Below are 21,397 nucleotides of genomic sequence, written 5' to 3'. Positions count from 1 at the left end.
TAGGTTGATTTTATATCTACTGGGCTAGTGATTGCACTAAAAAGATTGTATGCGCATATTCACTTTGTGCCTGGGTATGTTTTTACTGAACAATTTCCTTTATGGTCCTAATTGAAATTATATTTTGTATACATTTTTGATTGTGTTTTATGGGTGTAACTATTTACCATCCAGCCACACTTGTATGACCTCTGAGGAAGGCCGATCCGGCCGAAACGCGTCAGGTCATTTTTTTTAGCCCTGGTTATGATTATGGTTTATGTATATTGTCTGTAATTGGGCCCCTATATATGTTTTAACTTGATATTATTAATAAATACATGTACTTCTTTTTATCAATGGGTTTTAATATTGGCCCTCTTTTCCACTAAACCTTTGTCTACAATGCCAAGACCATGGCCACACAACCCGGAAAATCTACAGCAACTAATGAACTTCAGCCATGAAAGCCTTCGACAACAAATTTAAAAACAATTAAATTCCTGGTGGAGCCAGGGAGACTGAGGTGGGGGGGGGCAGGATTCAACAGGTATAATGCCATAGAGTCCATCAGGAGGTAGGGGCACCCTAAGTCAGGCCTCAGAAGAGGACTACATTGGTTAGGCAGGTTCATAAGGGAGTAGGCAGTCCTTCGATTCTTTGGAGTACTTCGGTATGGTTGCCACCACCTCTGATTATTTTATGTGTCCACCTACCAGAGGCTTACCCCCGCTACCCAGAAACAGCTGCTCAGGGGGCACTCAGTAGGTGAGCAGTCTTGGACATGGGTGAGGAATCCAGGCAATGCTTCGTAACTAAACAGCTTAGCAATGGGTAAGAGTGAGGTTCTGCCAAGGCTGGGCTAGATTTCAAGAACTGGAATTATTTCATAGCTAGTAACCTTTTCTATTTTAACAATAACCTCCATTTGTAACCCAGGTCAGGCTGGTATCTGACTCCTTCCAGCAGTAGAAGCCTTGGTACTGAGGTTACAATAGGGAATAGAGTTTCAAGCCCCAACCTTTAATCAAGAAGCATGTCTTCAAACTTTGGGGGGGAAATACTCCAAGGCAAAATCCAATTATTTGGGGGCGGAAATTTTGAACCAAAGATGCTAGAGAACTAGCAAAATGTCATGAATTTTAAATGAAACTGTTTAAAAACATCAACTAACAATTTCAAACTTTCTTGTAATTTGGGGTATATTTCCACCCCAAGAACACATCTCTGTGTTGAGGTTAATGCTCCCAATGTTGTCAGGAAGGATCATCTGTTTGTTACGAAGAGCTGTATCTCTCCAGAGCACTTTAAAGCAGTGCTTGGGGGGGGGGATTTATTTTTTTTAAACTTTAATAGTAAGATAGGCTGGGGGGAAATGCCCCAATGTAACCATAACCATAGTAACCCATTTTTTGTTCATTGAGGGGTGAACAAACATGTGGACAAAGATGTTGTTTACCTTGACTTCCAAAAAGCTTTTTATTTATTTTTATTTATTTTTGTATTTATACCCCGCCCTCCCTGCAAATGGGCTCAGGGCTCCTGTATTTGATAAAGTTCCTCAGCAAAGGCCCCTAAGTAAGCTTATTAGTCACGGGATAAAAGGACAAGTCCTCTTGTGGATCAAAACTGGCTAATAGGAAACAGAGATTGAGTATAAATGGTAAATTTTCACAGTGGAGGGTGGTAAGCAGTGGTTCAGTATCGCAGGGATCAGTACTGGGTCCGATGCTTTTTAACTTGTTCATTCATGATTTCGAGTGGCTAAATTTGTGGATGACACTGAATTGTTCAGGGTGGTGAGAACCGGGAAAGATTGTGAGGCACTCCAAAGGGATCTGTCGAGGATGGGCGAGTGGGTGTCAGTGTGGCAAATGGGGTTCAATGTGGCCAAGTGCAAAGTGATGCAAATTGGAACCAAAAATCCTAACTATAAATACACATTGATGGGGTCCGAACTGGCAGAGACTGACCAAGAGAGAGATCTTGGAGTCATAGTAGATAACTCACTGAATGATAGATAATGTAAATGTATGACCAGAACAGAGCCTGACTAGTGATTTAAATCAAATCCACTCTCATTGCAATTTGTACTGCAATCAGTGTATGTATTCTTTCACTCATTACATTTTATATTTTTAAAATACAGTTTTCTGCAATGTTTATAGTATGCCATGTCCTATAATTTTTGTTTGTACTTAACTGCCTGTGTCTGTTTATGTTATTGGTCTGCGGACATCTGGTGAGCTTCATGGAGGAGTTGAGATTTGAATACAGACCTCAGTAGCCCAAGTCCAATATGCATTAAACTGTTTATTTCTTTATCTGATCTTCTCATATTTGTTTGCAGATGGAGTTGTCTTGATCGATCCGGAGTACCTGAAGGACAGAAAAGGTTGGGAAAACAGACATCTATGTCTTCATTGTGAAGATGTTAATATTTAGAAAAGTACCCCACAAATTGTTGGATTCCTTGGACTTAACCCAACAGAATAATCAAATCCACCACCTTTTCTACTTCCACCCTTCCATTCTTCACTCATTACTTTTAAGTATAAAATAGGATTATGTTTCATTTATTTTGGAATGCAATAATAATAATAAGAGTAGCACTTCTATGCAATCATATATTTATTTTTAACGTCCAGCAAGATATCTGAGGCATTTGTATAAGGACTGCTTTTGATTGTTTGAATCCAAGGCTGCCATCTCATATTTCAGGCTCTTACAATGCTACTTTTTCAAGTACATTAAATTTAATGGGATCTGCTTAGGATGGCACTGTTAACCACTACGCACACTATTCCATGATGACAGTATTCATTTGATGTCTGAATTAAGAAACTTCTAATTCTAAACTCACTAGTTTATTCTTTCCTTCTCTACCTCATCTCTCTACATCTGCCTTTTCCCTAATATTCTGTCCTGTATTCTCTCTGCCCTTCCTCCTCTTCTTTACTGTATTTAATTATTTCCATTCTATTGTGACCTAGTGTATGTGACTCTCACTTGTGCATTTCGCTATGGCCGAGATGACCTGGATGTAATTGGCCTGACCTTCAGAAAGGACATCTATGTCCTCAGCACACAGATTTACCCTCCTGTGCCAGACCAGGCACCCAAGAGTCTTACTACGTTGCAAGAAAAGCTGCTGAGAAAGCTAGGAGAGCATGCCTATCCCTTCACTTTTGAGGTAGGGAAGCTACAAGCTGCTCTGAAAAACTTGAACTTCCAGTATCCAACTGGAAACTGCCATTAGCAATAACAATAATCAGAGAGAAAATTAGATCAATTTTATACCTTACATAACTATAATGTCTGTATTACAACTATACCTCTTTGGTGCCACTCAGCCAAATAGAGTTTCTAGGGCTTAACTATTCAATAACCAGTCATTTCATTCTCTGGGTAGTGCTGATAGGTGATCTAGAAATGAGGTGACTGCAGATGCTGAAAGCTGTATGATCTTCCCTCCTTCAAAAGAAGGAGAAGTTGATTCTGTCACATTGCCCTGAGGTGTAAAGTTCATTTTTGACATTAACTGAATTATCAAAAAGAGGACTTTCCCATTGTCCTGCCTTGTCTGCTACCCCACAAGGAGCTGGGAATCCCAGGACCCCAGTTTGAAAAACATCTACAGTGCAGTGAAGATTGCTTTAAGTTAAAAATTCAACAGAAACTGCCTTCCTTTGTTAGGAAAGATTCTGGTATTCATTTTTGTGACATGCAATTTTGTTTAAGAGAAATCAAATTCAGCGAATCAGTTTAAAAGGGAAAATTTGATTAGCCAACAGGCCAAAGATTTATTTGCACAAAATCATGGAAATTCAACTGCTATAGACATCATAAATTCCTAGCCATCAAAAAAGACTGTGCACTGGTCACAGAGTCAACCAGAGGGGTAGTGATCCTGGACTTGTCTCTGAGCTTGCCTCAAGACCTGGTGAGAGAGGTTGTTATGCCAATTGGGAACAGTGACCATAATGTATTCGGATCAATTGAAAGTTACCCCTAAAGTCCAAAACTGTAACATTTTATTTCAAAACGGGGAACCTTACAGAAATGAGGGGAATTGTAAAAAGGAAGCTGAAGGGGAAACGCAAGAGAGTCACTTCCCTAGAGGATGCTTAGAGACTATTTAAAGCCACACTGAATGAAGTCCAAATAGAATTCATACCACAGGTTAGGAAAGGCACTGCCAAGTCTGAAAGGAGGCATGCGTGGTTAACTACACAAGTCAAGTATCTTTTATAAAGTGGAAGGTCTGCCCCAATGGATTGAACAGGAGGGACCACAGGCTCTGGCAAAAGAAATATTTCAATAATTAGTCATGCAAAAAAATAAAGGGATTGGTAACAGAAGATGGGGAGATGTATTTGCTTCTGTGTTCACTGTGGAAAATGTGGGGCACATACCCATGCCTCAGCCCCTATTTTTAGAAAGCGTCTGAAGCAATGAGCCACATTGAAGTGACCAGAGATGAATTTATAGACCTACTGGGGAAATTAAAAGCTGATAAGTCTCCAGGTCCTGTTCTTAAGGAACTCAGATGTGAGATCGTTGATCTACTACTCCATATATGTAACCCATCACTAAATTCAGCCGTTGTACCAGTTTTTAAAAAGCTATCTAAGAGGGGAACCAGGAAATTACAGACCAGTCAGCTTAATGTCACAGATAGAATTGTTATGCAAACAGAGGGACAAAGTCTGCTGAGGGAAAATCAGCATGGCTTCTGCAAAAGGAAGTCCTGCCTCACCAATCTTTTGGACTTTGAGGAAATGAACAAGCATGTAGACAACAGTGACCAGTAGACATTATATACCTGGACTTTCAAAAGGATTTTGACATGGTACCACACAAAAGACTCCTGAGTAAATTTAGCAGTCATGGGATAAGAGGATGGGTTCTCTTGTGGATTAAAAACTGGGTAAATGAGAGTAAGCAAGAAGTAGGAATCAATGGACTATTCTCACAATGAAGGGAAGTAAGCAGTGGGGTCCCACTAGGATCGGTAGTGGGGCCAGTACTCTTTAATTTATTCATCAATGATCTGGGACTAGGGGGGAGTAGTATAGTGGCCAGGTTTGCAGATGACACAAAATTATTCAGGATGGTTGAAAACTAACGCTGCCTGTGAAGAATTCCAAGATGACCTCTACAAACTGGGTGAGTGGGCAACAATGTGGCAAATGAAGTTCACTGTTGGTAAGTGTCAGGTGATGCATATTGGAACAAAAAAAATCCAGCTTCAAATATAGGCTGATAGATCTGTGTTGCAGCCTCATTCGGCATACTGTGTACAGTTCTGGTCACCGTATCTCCAAAAGTGAAGTAGTAATGCTACTTCACTCAAAGCAAACCACACTGTTCCTGGCCACCAATGCCTTCCTTGGCAATACCCTTTAAGAGTTTTCTTAAGTCTATCTGTTGGCCAGAAACAGTCTGAGCAAAGCCCCAATGGCACAAACAATATCACAAGGGCTGCCAACTTTGGACCAGGTAGGAGGTGAAGCATGACAAATTAATGGGTGAACCCCTGTCCTTGGTTTGCTTTGAGTGAAGTACCCGTGGTAATGCTGCCAGCCCTACAGGGTATTTTTGGCTCACTGCTCTAGGGTTGTTTTATACCATCCAAATTAGCTTCTGCTTTCCAGAGTGGCTTCTTGTTACATGAACTTTTCCTTAACTGTGTAGGTTCAATTACTTATCCAAGTGGAAAAGGGATCATGTATTAGTATTTTCCAAACTGCATTCTGGGGGATCCTGATATTCTTTGGAGGTTTATTGGGGGTGTGGGAATCAAAAGATTAAGAGTATTGTGTATGTCCCACAGTATCATGTGTGTACCTGAAGGAAAGTACAGAGGATCCCCAGCTGATAGAAAGTTTGAAAATCGGTACATTACAGTCATGGGGGTGTTTAATATAAAAACCTGACTGAAGTTCAAGGCTAGTGGATAATGATACTTGTTCTCTCTGTCTGCTGCAATAAATTCTGCTAAGAGTTCCCTGTTATTTATCCATCTATGGCCGTGGTCACACACACTAAATAATCCACTTTCAATGCACTTTCCACCTGGATTATTTAGTGTGTGTGACCGCAGCCTATATCTATGTATCGATTGATCGATCTATCGATCTGTCATCTATGTCTATCATCTATATCTATTTATCATCTATCATCTATCTGTCAACTATCTATCATAATCATATTTATCATATTCTTAGATGGCGACCAATTTGCCCTGCTCTGTCACTCTCCAACCAGGGCCAGATGATACTGGGAAGGTAAATATGGTCTTTCTTGTCTGTCTTCTTTCCACGGTGGGGAGGACGGGATATAAATTTAACCCCCAAAAATTAAAATGATGTTAACAACATGACAGTGAAACCAAGGAAACATGACAGTGAAAACACACCTGGGAAGCCAGTAAAGCGTTCTTTTTTGTTTCCTCTCTGAGAGAGATGACGTCCTATTCCGAGCTCTGCTCTCTGGGCTCCTGCCTGCAGAGGTGAGGAGGGGAGCAAGAAGAGCCCATGCTTTCCCAGGGATGTCACTACAGTTTTGGAATGTGCTCCCCTCTGAGACTCACCTGCCCCCTACTTTTGCTTCCAGTAGGCACTAAAATGTATCAAAAAAAAAATTTTTTTTACCAGGCTTTTATCTCAGGGAATCTGTATGTTGAATGTATGCTGTTTTTATGCTCCTGTTTTGTTTATATGAGCACCGCAACCCTAGAGTCGGGATCGGCTGGCTTTCGAGCAAGGGAACATTGGCTGACTTTTGAGCAAGGGAACCTTTACCTTTGTTTATATAGCTAGGGTTTTTTTTACTCCTAGTCCTTAATGTTTAATCCTGTGATTTGGTTTTGGTTTTGTGAGCCACCTCAAAATATACACATATTTTCTAAACAAATAAATAAACAGTAAAACACAAGGGTATCATTTAGAAAAGAAGGTAGCGATGGCTCTACTAGCCACTTACAGAACAAATGGGATCGTGCATCAAGGGAATTCCACTATTTAGCCCACACTATGTGAATAACATGCATCCTTGGGCTATACCAGTATTTCTTAATCTGTGTGCCAGGGAAGAGAACTGTTGAAATTGCACCAAAAATAAATTGAAGGAAGTCATTAAAGACTCTTCTGAGCCCAGATGGAGACCTCCTTGCTTTCTCTCTGCTTGATTCACAGCTCTGCTGTTTCTTTTGTTGAGGTGAATAAATTTGCAGCATTTTTCCATCAGGTGTGGAACAGCAGAACTTCCTAACCTCAGAGGGGGGTGCCAACAGGAGATATGATGAGATCCCAAATGTAGAGCATGTGTGTTCAAGGGGAAGCAAATTCTTTATGTTAAATGTAGTAATTTTAACTTGTCAGAGTGAAATGTACCTCAATTTTAATTCAGAAAAAAAGCTGCAGGTTGTAAGGCTTGTGAGATTCTGAGTGGATCTGTACCACAGACTTATACTGATTAACTGTGATGATTTCCTACTCACTGTCCAAATCCTATAAAGTGTAATTTGATGAAGACACAGAGAATTCTTAGCAATCTCCGAAACACATACAGTTCTTGTGGTCTTGTGTTAGAGGAGAAGGATTTTATACCAGTAAAAGCCAGTAGGTTTCCTCCTTGCTTTCTGGACTGCTGTTCATGGAACAGATGGCATATTAGAGAAACTTGACCTTGCTGGTTATTTGGACTCAGATTATACATTTTAACTAATCCTGCTCACCTTGTCCTCAAGATTTGATGTATGTGTAATTGCAGGTTCTTATAACCAGTTGTTACATGGGAAACAATTTGTCTCGAAACCTTTGTAACCTTTATTCTTATGTTTTTCTCAGTCTTGTGGTGTGGACTTTCAGGTTAAAGGATTTTGTGCTGATAACTTGGAAGAGAAAATTCATAAGAGGTAAACTCATTCCCTCATTTCATAAAAAATGTTCTGCTGTTTGGACACCCATGTTTTTCTCAATCAACATCAAAGGTTCATTATCTATTAACTCTAAAATAATTGTGTTGATTGGTTATGAAAAACAGATCCCGAGACAGGAAATTCACATATGACCAGACCCACACGTGCAGTACATGTCTATTGTATACAAAGCTTGGGCTGTAGCTTAATATTCCTTTGGTGAGGAGGAATAATAATAGGGAAAACGAAAGGTACTTATTTTCCCAGTTAAAAGCCAGACTACAGGTTCATCACATGTCCACTGATGCCACTTTGTAGCGTTTGTGGTTCTTTAGAAAATGTTGCGGGTAATCTGGATCACCTTATGATGGTGGCACAGGGGCCTCAGGAGTTCCTGTTTCCCTTGCACATTTGCAGGGGCAGAGACTTTGTTTTGGCACTTGAAAAGGCACCGTGTTGGTGTCAGAACCCACAGCCAACAACAAAGTTATACTTTTATTGCAGAGCTATAGATGCAGTAACATAGGCACTGTTACGAAGGGTGGTGGCCCCATGGGCATAATAGGATATAGGGTATTCTTATGCACCCCCCCACGGCACTGGCCAATTAGGCACCCTCCCGCGCACGGGTTAAGGCTTAGAGACTGTTAGGTAGCTGAAGCTGAGAATGAACACTCTCCCATGGCACCTAGGGCAATCCCAGACATCACAACACCCTCCTGCACATCTGTATAGATAAGCGTTTTGGCGCACAGCAGAGACAGCACAGAAAGGAATGAAGTGGCAATTAACCTAAAAGGAAAGCAATAGCAATTAACCAGACACAGACCAACCTCCCCAACCTTCATGGCAGCATAGCTGACAGTTGGGGATAAGAGCTCCTGGGGCCACTGCACTGTGCACCCAATCTGAATAGGGGCCTTGCAGCATTTTTTTGATTAACTACGGCTGCGGTCACACGTAACAGAAGCCACACAAGTGAGACGGAAAACAGCCGGAGTTTCCGGGCGCGATCTCACCAGCACATCTGGGAAGCGTAGCACTCCCGTGGCTCAACTGAGGCTTCCAGCCGAAACTGCGTGGCAAAAAACTAGTACCTTGGAGGTACTAGTTTCCGGAAACTGCGGGGCAAGGGCGGGCGTCTGATCGCGTTTCTGGTGGCATCCGGCGCCCACCCATGTCCCCTTGCACATAAGGTGTTTTTTTTGTCCACGTCTCTGTGGATGCGCATGCGCACCCAACGGAGCATGCGCATTTGTCATGTACACAAAAATAAAAAACAGTTTGCTTCTTCGTTGTGCGCTGGCTTGTCCTGTGATCGACACCTCTCCCTTGCCATGGAACCTCCACGGTACCTCTGATCATGTAACTGCGCAGTAGTTTGCCCCAGGGCAAACAGACACGCTTCTCCTCTGCAGTTTCCTGCCCGTGTGACCGGGGCCTACAAATGCTTTTTAAATGCCTTCAGCACCCACAGGATGGATTCTTCGCCACCATCACTTTGGCCCTAAAACACATAATAGTGTAGTGGTAAGAATGCCAGACTAGGATCTGGGATATTCCCCAATCTGCAATGAATGAAAAAATGTGTCTGTATATAAACAAATGTAAACAGATAGCAACACAAGAGTCATTCAATGATAAAATTTACTTGAGATAAACCAATAAACATTTACTTTGCAAGCAGGGCTGGCTCTCTCACTAGGCCTGCTAGTATCTGGCCTAGGACGCAGATCTCCCAGGGGCTCAGCGAGGCCCCTGCCGCCGCTGCTGCCCACTCGCCCCCAGCATGGCTTTCTGGGGACCCACAATGTGCCCCTTCCTTCCCGCCAGCTTCCTCCCTTCCCTCTGCTGCAGCACACCATCAGGAAGGAGGAGGGGAGGGGGCAGGCAGGTGTGTGGGGAAGGAAGTGAGGAGGGAGCAAGGCGCACTCCTCTGGGGACTCTGCACTGTTCCGGCCTCCAGTGGGCCTCCTGCTGGGCTCCGCCCTCCTTCCTGCGTGGCTCCGCCCTGCACAGCTCTCCTGGCTACTCGCCATTGCTGCTCCCAGCCGAGTGGGGGGCGCAAAAGGGGCCGACGAAGGCGGGTTGCACCCCTGCTGCTGCTGTGTTGGCCGGGGAGGAGGAGGAGGAGGCGGGGCCCGAGTCTGTCTGTTGGCGCACTCCCATCGGCGGCGGGGTGGCTGTGCCAGGCTCACCTGCCATGGACATGCCTGGGGCTCTGCGGGCCCCTATTCCCGCCCACCCTCTGCTCCAGCCACCGCTCTCGCCCTCCCTCCATTGTCTCTGCCTGCTGCCAACATGTTCGGGCTGAGGAGCTGTCAGCTCTCCCCCCCCACCCCGCGCGCATTGCCTCCCTCTTGGCGCCATTCCGGGCGGTTTCCTGGCACAGCTCGCTCACTCCAGGCTGCTGTTCACTGAGCCCCGGGTCTGCTTAAGCGCCTAATGCTTGTTCTTCAGTCTGGCTTCAAGTAAGTGCGGGATCGCCAAGAAAGAAGCGCTCCCCCCCCCCGCCGCCAAATGCAGACCGAAGACCTGGAAAGAAAAGCCCTCTCTGCGATCGGTCTTTGTTTCCGGGGGCAGCTTTGGGGATGGAGGGAGCCAGTGCTTCTCTCTAGGCCCTGCCTGGGGGTTGGCAACCCCTTAATTGGGTGCACGTGGGGGGGTGCCAGAAGGTAGCCCCGCCTAGGGTGCAAAAACACCTCGGGCCCTAGTGTCCAATTGCAGTTACTTAGAACTGATGCCCAGTCATCGCTCCCTCGTAGCTTTTCCAGAGAAAGAATCCTCCCAGGGAGACAAGAACATTGTAGGGTTGCCCAAAAAAGGGCAGAAAGGTTTGGACAAGGGAAGCCGGGGAATCTCTAGCAAGGAGAGAAATGGGAGGGGGGCTATTCCAAGCCAGAGGAGGGGAGGCTGTTGGGGGCCAGTAAACCCGCTGGCAGAGGATGTGGGAAGGATGGGTATGGGAAGGAAGAATGTGGGGAGGACATGGGAAAAAGTTGGGGAGCAGAACCCGCTACAAAATGTTGAGGCTTAGGGGACCCTTTTTATGCACATTCTACCTGCCTTAAAGAAGGTAAATGGGATACAGAGGTCTCAGGTCCCATCATGGGGTACCTGCAGATTACAGGGTTGTTGTGATTGGAAGATTTTAATTGTTCTTGTGATGTAATGGTGAGATTATTTATGTATTTAAAACACTTGTATTTTCACCCAATTTAGGGGCCTTGGGATGTAAACAAAACATGTTAAAATACACATAAATATACCTAAAATATTTAAAACAATTAAAATAAAACACATTAACAAATGTAGAAGGGTGAATGAAAGTTTGCTGTTTCTAGTTGTTTCTAGTAGTCTGTTTCCCTCCTTCACCCAGTTCCATAGTTTTGTCTGCTTATCCAAATCATCCCTGTTAGTGTGTTGTAGAAAATATAACAATCTTTCCTCTATTCTTAATTTCTCTTTTATTATTTTTTTTTGCACTTCTATCCTCCTTCATTTTGCTCTCTTCCTTTTATGATCTGCCTTTATTTATATCTCCCCTCTTCCAATTCTCCCCCTTATTTTTCAGTCTTGGTCTCAGATCCTTCTCACCTCTATCCTGCTTTGAAACGTAGTTTTACAGCAGCAAATCCTTGTTAATATTATGAACAGGAGGGGGGAATTAATATTTCCCCATGATCTATCAAAGTAATAAAAGAGTCTTCCCCTTTTTAAAGGCATAATAATGAAATGCTAAACTGCTTTAGTGGTTACACATGAGGAACAGAAGTTAGAACTCCCAACTCCAATTAGATTCAATTACATTCTGCACACTGGGCTGAAGAATTCAAACTACAAGCTTTCGCAGATGGAGGAGGAGAAGGAGGAGATTGGATTTATACCCCACCCTTCACTACCCAAAGGTGTCTCAGAGCGGCTTACAAACTCCTTCCCCTTCCCCTCCCCACAACAAACACCCTGTGAGGTAGGTGGGGCTGAGAGGGCTCTTGACAGAAACTGCTCTTTTTTCAATAACAGCTCTTACCAGAACTATGGCTTGCCCAAGGTCATCCAGCCAGGTGCAAGTGGAGGAGTGGGGAATCAAACCCAATTCTCCCAGAGTAGAGTCCACGCACTTAACCACTACACCAAACTGACTTGGTCTTCATTGTAGAAGATCCAGATGACTCCCTTAAACAATTATTGGCATTAATACAGCAATATGGACAAGTAAAGGTAAAGGTAAAGGTTCCCTTGCTCGAAAGCCAGTCGAATCCGACTCTAGGGTTGCGGTGCTCATCTCCGTTTCAAAGCTGAAGAGCCAGTGCTGTCCGAAGACGTTTCCATGGTCATGTGGCCGGCATGACTAAACACCAAGGCGCACGGAACGCTGTTACCTTCCCACTGAAGTGGTACCTATTTATCTACTTGCAATTTCTTGCTTTCGAACTGCTAGGTTGGCAGGAGCTGGAACTAGAGACAGGAGCTCACCCCGTCTTGCGGCACCCGGGTCTTGAACTGCTGAACTACTGACCTTCCACAGCCTGCAGTTCAGCGTCTTAACCACTTGAGCCACCGCAGCTCAAACCAGAAATAATAACTAAAAATTGTAAGGAGCAAGTACAGCAGCTACAAGAAACAACAGGAGCTGAGATCTGTAAAAAAAAGTTAAATATTTGGGCCTAAATGTAACAAACAGATGTAGTTCATTAATAGAAGACAACTATAAGAAACTTTTTCTTGAAATCAAGAAAGACCTGGAGAAGTGGAAAGGACTAAAAATTTCTTTTTTTGGTAGAGTGGCAAAAATTAAGATGAACATTCTCCCATGATTGTTATTTCTTTTTCAAACCATCCCCATTTTGAAGAATCAAAAATACTTTAAGGAATTAGATCAAATCATAAGTAAATTTATTTGGCAATCCAAAAAGGCCAGAATTAAATTGAAGCTCTTACAAGATAAAAAAGAAAGAGGAGGCTTGGCACCACCAAACTGGGCATTGTATTAAAAAGCCGCTTCCATGGTCTGGATAAAAGACTGGCTAACACTTGAAAATTCAGGACTGCTAAAATTAGAGGGACATGACCTGGCAATGGGATGGCATGCCTTTATCTGGTATGGTAAAGATAAGACATACTTCAAACAGCATATGATTAGAGGTTCCTTGATAAAAACCTGGGAAGAGACCAAACAGCTCTTTTATAGTAAAACACCCAGATGGGTTTCGCCGTTGGAAGCGTTTATTAAACCCTCATTATTTTTGAAACACTTGAAGTGGAGATACCAAGATATACTAGATAATAAAAACAACTGATCCCTGAGCAACAGGAACAAAATCCTATCTTGGTGGGAATGACTACAATTGGAATCAAGATATAGTAAATATAAGAAGATAGGAATATACCAAAAATGACGGATTTAGATAAAGTATGGTTAGATATGGAGGAAAAATCGATAAACTATATATATATATATATATTTATTAGATTTCAATTTGCAGGATGAGGTGGTTAAATCCGCCATGATTGCTTGGGCACAGGATCTGGGGCACAGTATAGATTTAGAACAATGGGATCAAGTTTGGAAGAGTAATATAAAATTCACTAGATCGATTCCACTTAAAGAAATATGTATAAAATGTTTTACAGGTGGCACATGTCACCAGGTAAAACAAATAATGCATGTTGGAAATTAGGCAAAATTTAGGGATGTGGTTCTATGTGGTGGCGCTGAGTCAAAGCAGAAAAATATTGGAGAAAGATACAAATGATTATACAAGAAATAATAAAGAAAGAAGTACCCCTTATACCAGAGCTATTTCTATTAAATAATATTCCAGAGAAATACCGCAAACCAGAAAAACACCTGATCTTACAACAGCAGCGAGGATTTTTTCCCCCAAATATTGGAGGCTAGATAAAACACCGACTAGGGAAGAATTTATACAGAAACTCTTAAATATAGCAGAAATTGATAAATTAACAACCTTCTTAAAGGGGAAAGGTGGAGATAATTTTGAAGATTTGTGGTCGAGATTCTATGCGTGGTTGAGCTAAAGATCTATTTTCTAGAGAAATATTTTGGTGTGTATTACTTAAAGGCTGTCAACTGACGTAAGTGGCGGGGAGATCCTCTGCGATTATGAGGCATGATATCTATGTTCTTGTTTCTGTATAGAAAAGAAAACCTACATAAAATACATATAATACGCAGTGGGCTTTTCTGCATTCTCATTTTCCTTGCTTGTGCGTTCCTGTTAGTTCAGGGTGTTTTTTGTCTGTTTGCACATATTTTGCTCCCTTTAGTGGACAATTTGATAATATATTGCTTTATGTCCAGAAAAAAAAGCTGCAGGGAGATATGCCAACACAAAGAGAAGCAATATTGAATTGACCGCTAGACAGAGCAAAACACTTACAGAACAGACCCTGCCCCCGGGAAGCCACAGGAACACAGAAGTGAGGAAAATGAGAATGTGGGAAAGCCCACTGTTCAGCCACTGGTGGGTTGCACCTACCGCTTTGGAAGGACATCTAATATCCCTTTGTAAATGCTGCTTTGCTTCGGTGGACATTGTTTCATGTTCTGTGACAAATGACATAATACTTCTTAGAAGATCTGTCAACAAAATCAGTCCCAGTGATGCCAGTACCTCTCATCCACAGCACTGCTACACGATCCGTTTGCCCCTGCCTCTGTTCTTTTTAATACTTTAATATAAATATTTCCATACAACTTCCATTACAACAAACCAATTATAAAAAGAAACCAAGTACCTTAGGTTAATACATAAAGGAATAATACATTATCACCAAAAACATTACAAGAATTCTTAACGCCACAGTAGTAAAAAAACCCCCGCATTTAAAAATCCATCAAGCAGAGCACTATGTAGAAATAGATGTCATAGCAGGTTTAGCAATTTCATTCCTTTTGGAACTACATCATGTTCAGACAAGTAATCTAACACAATGAACCATTTCTCATCAAAGTTAGTGTGAGGGATTAGATTATTTATTTATTTGGTCAGTAATTTTCTCCATTACATATTGCCCCCAGATGTTACGGTGCCATAATGAGAGGGTCAGTGCAACAAGATTTTTTCAAGTTAAGGCAACAGCCAATTTGTGACATGATTTTTTTTTAACTAGAGCTCACTTCATCAGTGTGTCCTATATTGGTACACATGTGTGTGTGTTCGTACAAACATAAAACTACAGAATTAGACACATGGTTTGAATCAGGGTGATACAATGGGGTAGATCTGATTATTATCTGAGGACTCATGGTGATTCTCGTCAGCCCATTCTTTAGAAATTAATCAATAGGGAGGCAGAAATTTAGTTTAGGTGACATTCAACAAGAACCCATCTAATAAGAACAAGTCACTAGCTGAGTATAAAGGCAATTATAAGACATCATTTAACTTGTTCATTAATGATTTGGAGATGGGAGTAAGCAGTGAAGTGGCTAAATTTGCGGATGATACAAAGTTGTTCAGGGTGGTGAAAACCAGTGAGGATTGTGAGGCACTCCAAGGGGATCTGTCAAGGATGGGCGAGTGGGCGTCAACATGGCAAATGGGGTTCAATGTGGCCAAGTGCAAGGTGATGCACATTGGAGCCAAAAATCCTAAATATAAATACACATTGATGGGGTCTGAACTGGCAGAGACTGATCAAGAGAGAGATCTTGGAGTTGTAGTGGATAACTCACTGAAAATGTCGAGACAGTGTGTGACTGCAATAAAGAAGGCCAATGCTATGCTGGGGATTATTAGGAAGGGTATTGAAAACAGATCAGCCAATATAATAATGCCCCTATATAAATCAATGGTGAGACCTCATTTGGAATACTGTGTGCAGTTCTGGGCACCACACCTTAAAAAGGATATTATAGCTTTGGAAAAAGTGCAGAAAAGGGCAACTCGAATGATAAAAGGGTTGGAACACTTTCCCTATGAGGAAAGGTTAAAGCGTTAGGGCTCTTTAGCTTGGAGAAAAGACGACTGAGGGGTGACATGATCGAGGTTTATAAGATTATGCATGGGAAAGAGCAGATAAAGAAAGAGGTACTTTTCTCCCTTTCTCACAATACAAGAACTCGTGGGCACTCCATGAAACTGCAGAGCGGTCGGGTTAGAACGGATAAAAGGAAGTACTTCTTCATCCAAAGAGTGATTAACACATGGAATTCACTGCCACAGGAAGTGGTGGGTGCTACAAGCATGGACGGCTTCAAAAGGGAATTAGATAAGCATATGGAGCAGAGGTCCATCAGTGGCTATTAGCCACAAGGTATAGCTAGGGGCTCTGGGGCAAGTGATGCTCTGTCATCTTGGTGCTTGGGGGGGTCAACAGTGGGAGGGCTTCTAATGTCCTGGCCCCACTGCTGGACCTCCTGATGGCACTGGTATTTCTGGCCACTGTGTGACACAGAGTGTTGGACTGGATGGGCCTTTGGCCTGATCCAACATTGGTGTCTCTTATGTTCTTATGTTCTTAATTGTGTTTTGAGCTACATTCAGCTCTTAGTGAAAATTTAAGTCAGTTATAAAGTCAGTCTGCAAAATGCATCTCACAACACTTTGGACTCATTAACTCTTTAGATTACCCTTTGCAATACACTTTGTACCTCATTACTCATATTGTTTGTAAAGTCAAGGAATCCTTCATAGTATCAAGGATCTTGGATCATATCCATATGAGCAAATATGATGAACTGCTTTTTTTCTGTGCAGAAATTCAGTGCGTTTGGTGATAAGGAAGGTCCAGTTTGCACCCAAAAACCCAGGTCCTGCACCAAAGTCTGAGACTACTAAGCAATTCATGATGTCTGATAAGCCCCTGCATCTAGAGGCGTCACTGGACAAGGAGGTCAGCTAAAGGTTTCAGCTCATTGCCATGTCACATCTCTTTTTTATTACTGTAGATTATAGTATTCTGCTTTAAATTTATGCTTCAGCCTTCTCTCTCCTACTTAACATCTGTCTTTGATTCTGGTTTGCAGTAACTGTATTTCTCCAGGACCACAGTTGACATTTTGTCATTGTATGCATCTACATATTTCTTTGACCATAATCCACTGTTATTTCAGATTTATTACCATGGAGATCCAATTGGGGTTAATGTTAAAATTATCAATACCACCAGCAAAGTTGTAAAGAAAATCAAGATATCAGGTGAGGGGGATCAAGAACAACACCAAAACCCTGGCAATGCAAATAACTAACTTGTTTACATAGTGGGTAAAGGTTTGTTCATATGTTTGTTCTACATAATTAATTTATCCTTTCTTCTTTTTATTTCAACTCATTCTGCAACTCATCTTTCAGTACATATTGTTCTCATCCCTTATACCCAGCTTCATGTTTCATGAAAAGGTTTCTGTTCTTGTTGCCTATTAGCATCTGAATCTGTGGTGGTAAACTATTATGGGTAGCAGTTCCCAGTATGGCTATCTCTAACACAGTTTTCTACTTCCTAAAGTCATTTAAGGTCTTCATTTTGTTGTGCATCTACTCTGTTGCTAGTTCTGCTATTGCTTGTCAATATCATCAAGTGATTTTACCTTAAAGTGAAGTGAGGGAAATATCCTTCTAGTGCTAAGAAAAATATTAGAATATTATTTATTTATTTATTTATTTAAGATGAGTAAATGAGATAGATGGCAGATAAGATAGAAAAGAAAGTGTTAGATTTTATGAATCTAGAAACAATTGTTGTATAATATATTCTGGACTTCCTGGGTCATTGTTGTGTGTGTTTCTCTGTTTCTCTGTTTAGTTGAGCAAACTACAGATGTGGTTCTCTATTCTCTGGACAAATATACGAAGATTGTATGTTCTGAGGAGATAACGTAAGTGGGAGATAATCTACCAGAGTTTGAAGGAGGGAAGAAAGGAAAGAATGAAAGAATGGAAAATGAGATTTTTACAGGCACAAAGGAAGCCAATTTGAGTCTTTATTACAAGAGCTATAGCTTGGTCCAAATAGGCATTATTTCAGTTTGGGCTCCTCACTGGCTTCTATCCAAAGAGAGCCACTTGCAGTACAGGATGTTCTCATGCCCCCAAGCCCTCACAATGTTGTTCCTGGGGGTGAACAGAACCTCAGGAATACTTCAGGGAAAATTCTTCAGTTGGAAGGGGGAATGGTCTTCACAAAGGAATGGTTGGATACAAATTCAACAAATGATTCAAGCAGTTCTAAACTTCTGTCTGAAAAGTTTTTAAAACACCATTGGAAGATTCTAGAGAATAAAACAACGTTATGCCTTTTCTACAAATCAGCATCAAAAAGTCCCTCAAGATCCCTGTAGCAGTCTTTGGAGTTTTGAAGATATTCAGATAAAGAGGATTCAGTTATTTCTCTTGGATGAGATCAGAAAGGTCGTGACCACTTAGATAGGATGGCCAATGTGAAGTCTACATGCAGGATTCATCTTATTTTCTGCACTGAAATTATTTCATGAGTGATGGGTCTTTTTAAAAAAATCCCAATTGTTAAAATCACATTGTTTTGGTGTATAGCATCCCACTAGCATAATGATTTAGCAGGTTGTTCTCCTTTTTAGTGAGAATGTGGCTGCTGACTCTACTTTGTCCAAAAGCTACTCTGTGACCCCCAGCTTAACCAACAACCGTGAAAAACGTGGCCTGGCACTGGATGGCAAACTTAAGCATGAGGACACAAACCTGGCTTCTACCACCATGTAAGAGAAACCACTTCCCTCTCCATCATTGCCTACTCTCTATTCTCTTTATTATGTTCAATTTTCTCTTTCTTTAAATACCAAATATCACACCCTCCTCCTCTTTAGTCTGCGACCTGGAATGGACAAGGAAGTGCTTGGGATTCTTGTGTCCTACAAAATCAGAGTCAACCTGATGGTTACCAGAGGAGGGTGAGCATCTTTATCTATCATCTCTCTCTCTCTCAGCTATCATCTATCTATCTATCTCTATCTATCATCATCTGTCATCTATCTATATCTATCTATCATCTATCTATCTATCTATCTATCTATCTATCTATCTATCCTCATCATCATCTACCATCTATCTATATCTATCATCTGTCATCTATTGTTTATCACCACCATATATCTAATAACAGTTGGCCAATCTGCAGATACTCAAATCCATGAACTGGGCCTGAACTGATATAAAACAGATACTTCTACAAACTTATTTATTTATATTTATTTATTTAGGTATTTTTATCCCGCCCTCCTCGCAAGCGGGCTCAGGGCGGCTTACAAGGGTCAGAAGCCCATATATAAAACCCAGTAAAACAGTAAAATCAAACTATAACAATAATAACAGTAATAACAATAATAAAGTGCTTTCAGTAGACAAGATGGTCTTGAGTGTTATGGTGGCATCTTCCAGTCAGCCCCATTGGGGTACCACTGTCCAGCAGATCATTCCAATCCCACGTTTTTCATGCCGCACAATGTATGGCTGAGCTTCCCAGGGCGATCTCGAATCCTGATGGTATTGCCATCATTGGTGGTGGTGGCAGCGGCAGCCCCTATATGAAAGCCTGGTGGAAGAGCTCCATCTTGCAGGCCCTGCGGAACTGCATAAGGTCCCGCAGGGCCCTGGTCTCCTCCGGGAGCTCATTCCACCAGGTAGGGGCCGCCACTGAGAAGGATCTAGCCCTGGTCGCAGCAAGTTTTACCTCCCGAGGATGTGCGGGAATTTTATTTCATCAACTTAGGGCTACAAACAGAGGTCCACATCTGGCTTGGCACGCTGCTTCAGTGCAAAGTTCCCCTTGACTGGGCACATGCCTACAGTACAGTAGAATGGCACTGTTTCATGGCTGTCATTGAGTCCATGTCCTTAACTGACCTATTCCACAGTCCAGCTTTGCAGTTATGCTTAAGAATCTTTAGAAATGCTTTATAAAGTGGCTGCATTGCAAAAAGTTCCCCCCTCGGGATCCTGGCAAGGTTGTTTCCCTCCCCCCAGTTGAACCGAAACAGATGATATCCAGAAACCGAGCATGTCATTCTTTTGATCTGTTTTAAAAATATTTTCACTATTTTGCATGCTAATTTTAACAAGCCACCCCTATATATACAACTATGATATATAATTCCATTTGATTGTCTGACAAAGTGTGCATGCACACAAAGCTCACATCTTGAATAAAAATTTGTAGGTCTTAAAGGTGCCATTGGACTCTAGCTTTGTAGAATCTCCTGCTGACATTTACGGCCATGTTGCTCTGTCTAGGGGGCAGCAATACTGACAGACCCTGGTCAAAACCACAAGGGGATTTTCAAGCTTCTTGACCAACTGTTGGCCATTGTGGGTGGAATGCATAAGAAGATGGTGTGAATCAATGAACTGATGGTGCTCCAACCCTTCCATGTGCTCCAGGCATCTGTATGCGGTCAACTGACTCTCTTAGAGAGCCAGTTTGGTGTAGTAGTTAAGCGTGTGGTCTCTAATGTGGGAGAACCAGGTTTGATTCCCCACTCCTCCACAGGCAGCTGCTAGTGTGACCTTGGGTCAGTCATAAGTTCTTTCAGAGCTGTTCTCTCAAGGGCAGTTCTCAAGAGAGCTCTCTCAGCCCCACCTACCACACAGGGTGTCTGCTGTGGAGAGAGGAAAGGAAGGAGATTGTAAATCGCTCTGGGACTCATTCGGGTAGTGAAGGGCGGGGTATAAATCCAATTTCTGCTTCTGCTGCTGCTTCTTCTTATTTATTTATTTATTTATATCTTCAATTTCTTATACCGCCCTAATCCCCGTTGGAGGTCTCTGGGCGGTTTACAGAGAGGGTGCTAATCACATTACTCCCTAACTAGGGCCACATTTGTACGGGGTGGGACTGCCTACCAGCACCCGGTGGTGGTCGATGGTTTTTTTTTTCATTTTTGGCTCGGCTCTTCTTCAGTTCTTTCCCCAGCATCTCCCCTCTGGCGAGATGTTCCTCCTGGCGCTCAGGTGAGTTAGCTTGTGGCACGCGATTCACATCTTCCACTAGCCATCCTCACATTGCCATCACAGCATGATTATTTTATTTATTTATTTATTAGATCCAATTTTTATACTGCTCAGGGTGGTGTACGACAATAAATAAAACAACCATAATCATACTAAATTAAGATTAAAACAATAAAATCACAGTAATCAACTTAATTAGATGGTGTCCAGAGCTTCTGTCTGGCAACATTTGTGATCTGGGCCTCCATTGATAAGGAGACATCCAGGCTCTTGACAGCTGGTGCCAGTGTTGAGGGCACACTGTCAAGAGCTGGGAGTCAGCACCCCAAACCCGAGTCTTTCCTACCCAGCCACAGAACCTCTGAGCAGGATTCAATCTCAGCTCTGTTTCAACTATCTCACCACAGCCTCCAACCCCTCAACCAAAATTGCTGGGGCAGTATCCAGCTGGCCGCCCATCAACAGATATAGCTGGGTGTCATCAGTGTACTGATGGCATCCCAGTCCAAAACTCTGCACCAGTTGGGGAGAGGATTGCACCCTCTAT

General features: G+C 42.3%; 1 protein-coding gene across 1 annotated transcript in view; it reads left to right on the top strand.

Annotated features, from left to right (window-relative positions):
• LOC107112919 (arrestin-C-like) overlaps positions 1 to 21,397 on the top strand; it is a 39,845-nt gene that overhangs the window by 9,866 nt on the left and 8,582 nt on the right. Inside the window, exons 4-12 of the mRNA XM_015414129.1 lie at positions 2,330 to 2,374; positions 2,973 to 3,172; positions 6,210 to 6,269; positions 7,833 to 7,900; positions 16,630 to 16,765; positions 16,986 to 17,070; positions 17,675 to 17,747; positions 18,465 to 18,602; positions 18,711 to 18,794. Of these exons, the coding sequence (XP_015269615.1) occupies positions 2,330 to 2,374; positions 2,973 to 3,172; positions 6,210 to 6,269; positions 7,833 to 7,900; positions 16,630 to 16,765; positions 16,986 to 17,070; positions 17,675 to 17,747; positions 18,465 to 18,602; positions 18,711 to 18,794 (889 nt within the window). The remainder of the gene's footprint in view (positions 1 to 2,329; positions 2,375 to 2,972; positions 3,173 to 6,209; positions 6,270 to 7,832; positions 7,901 to 16,629; positions 16,766 to 16,985; positions 17,071 to 17,674; positions 17,748 to 18,464; positions 18,603 to 18,710; positions 18,795 to 21,397) is intronic.

Source organism: Gekko japonicus, unplaced genomic scaffold (assembly GCF_001447785.1).
Source record: "Gekko japonicus isolate JY-2015 unplaced genomic scaffold, Gekko_japonicus_V1.1 scaffold4192, whole genome shotgun sequence".
In the NCBI taxonomy this organism is placed as follows: domain Eukaryota; kingdom Metazoa; phylum Chordata; class Lepidosauria; order Squamata; family Gekkonidae; genus Gekko; species Gekko japonicus.
This window is presented reverse-complemented; position numbering and strand designations above follow the sequence as displayed.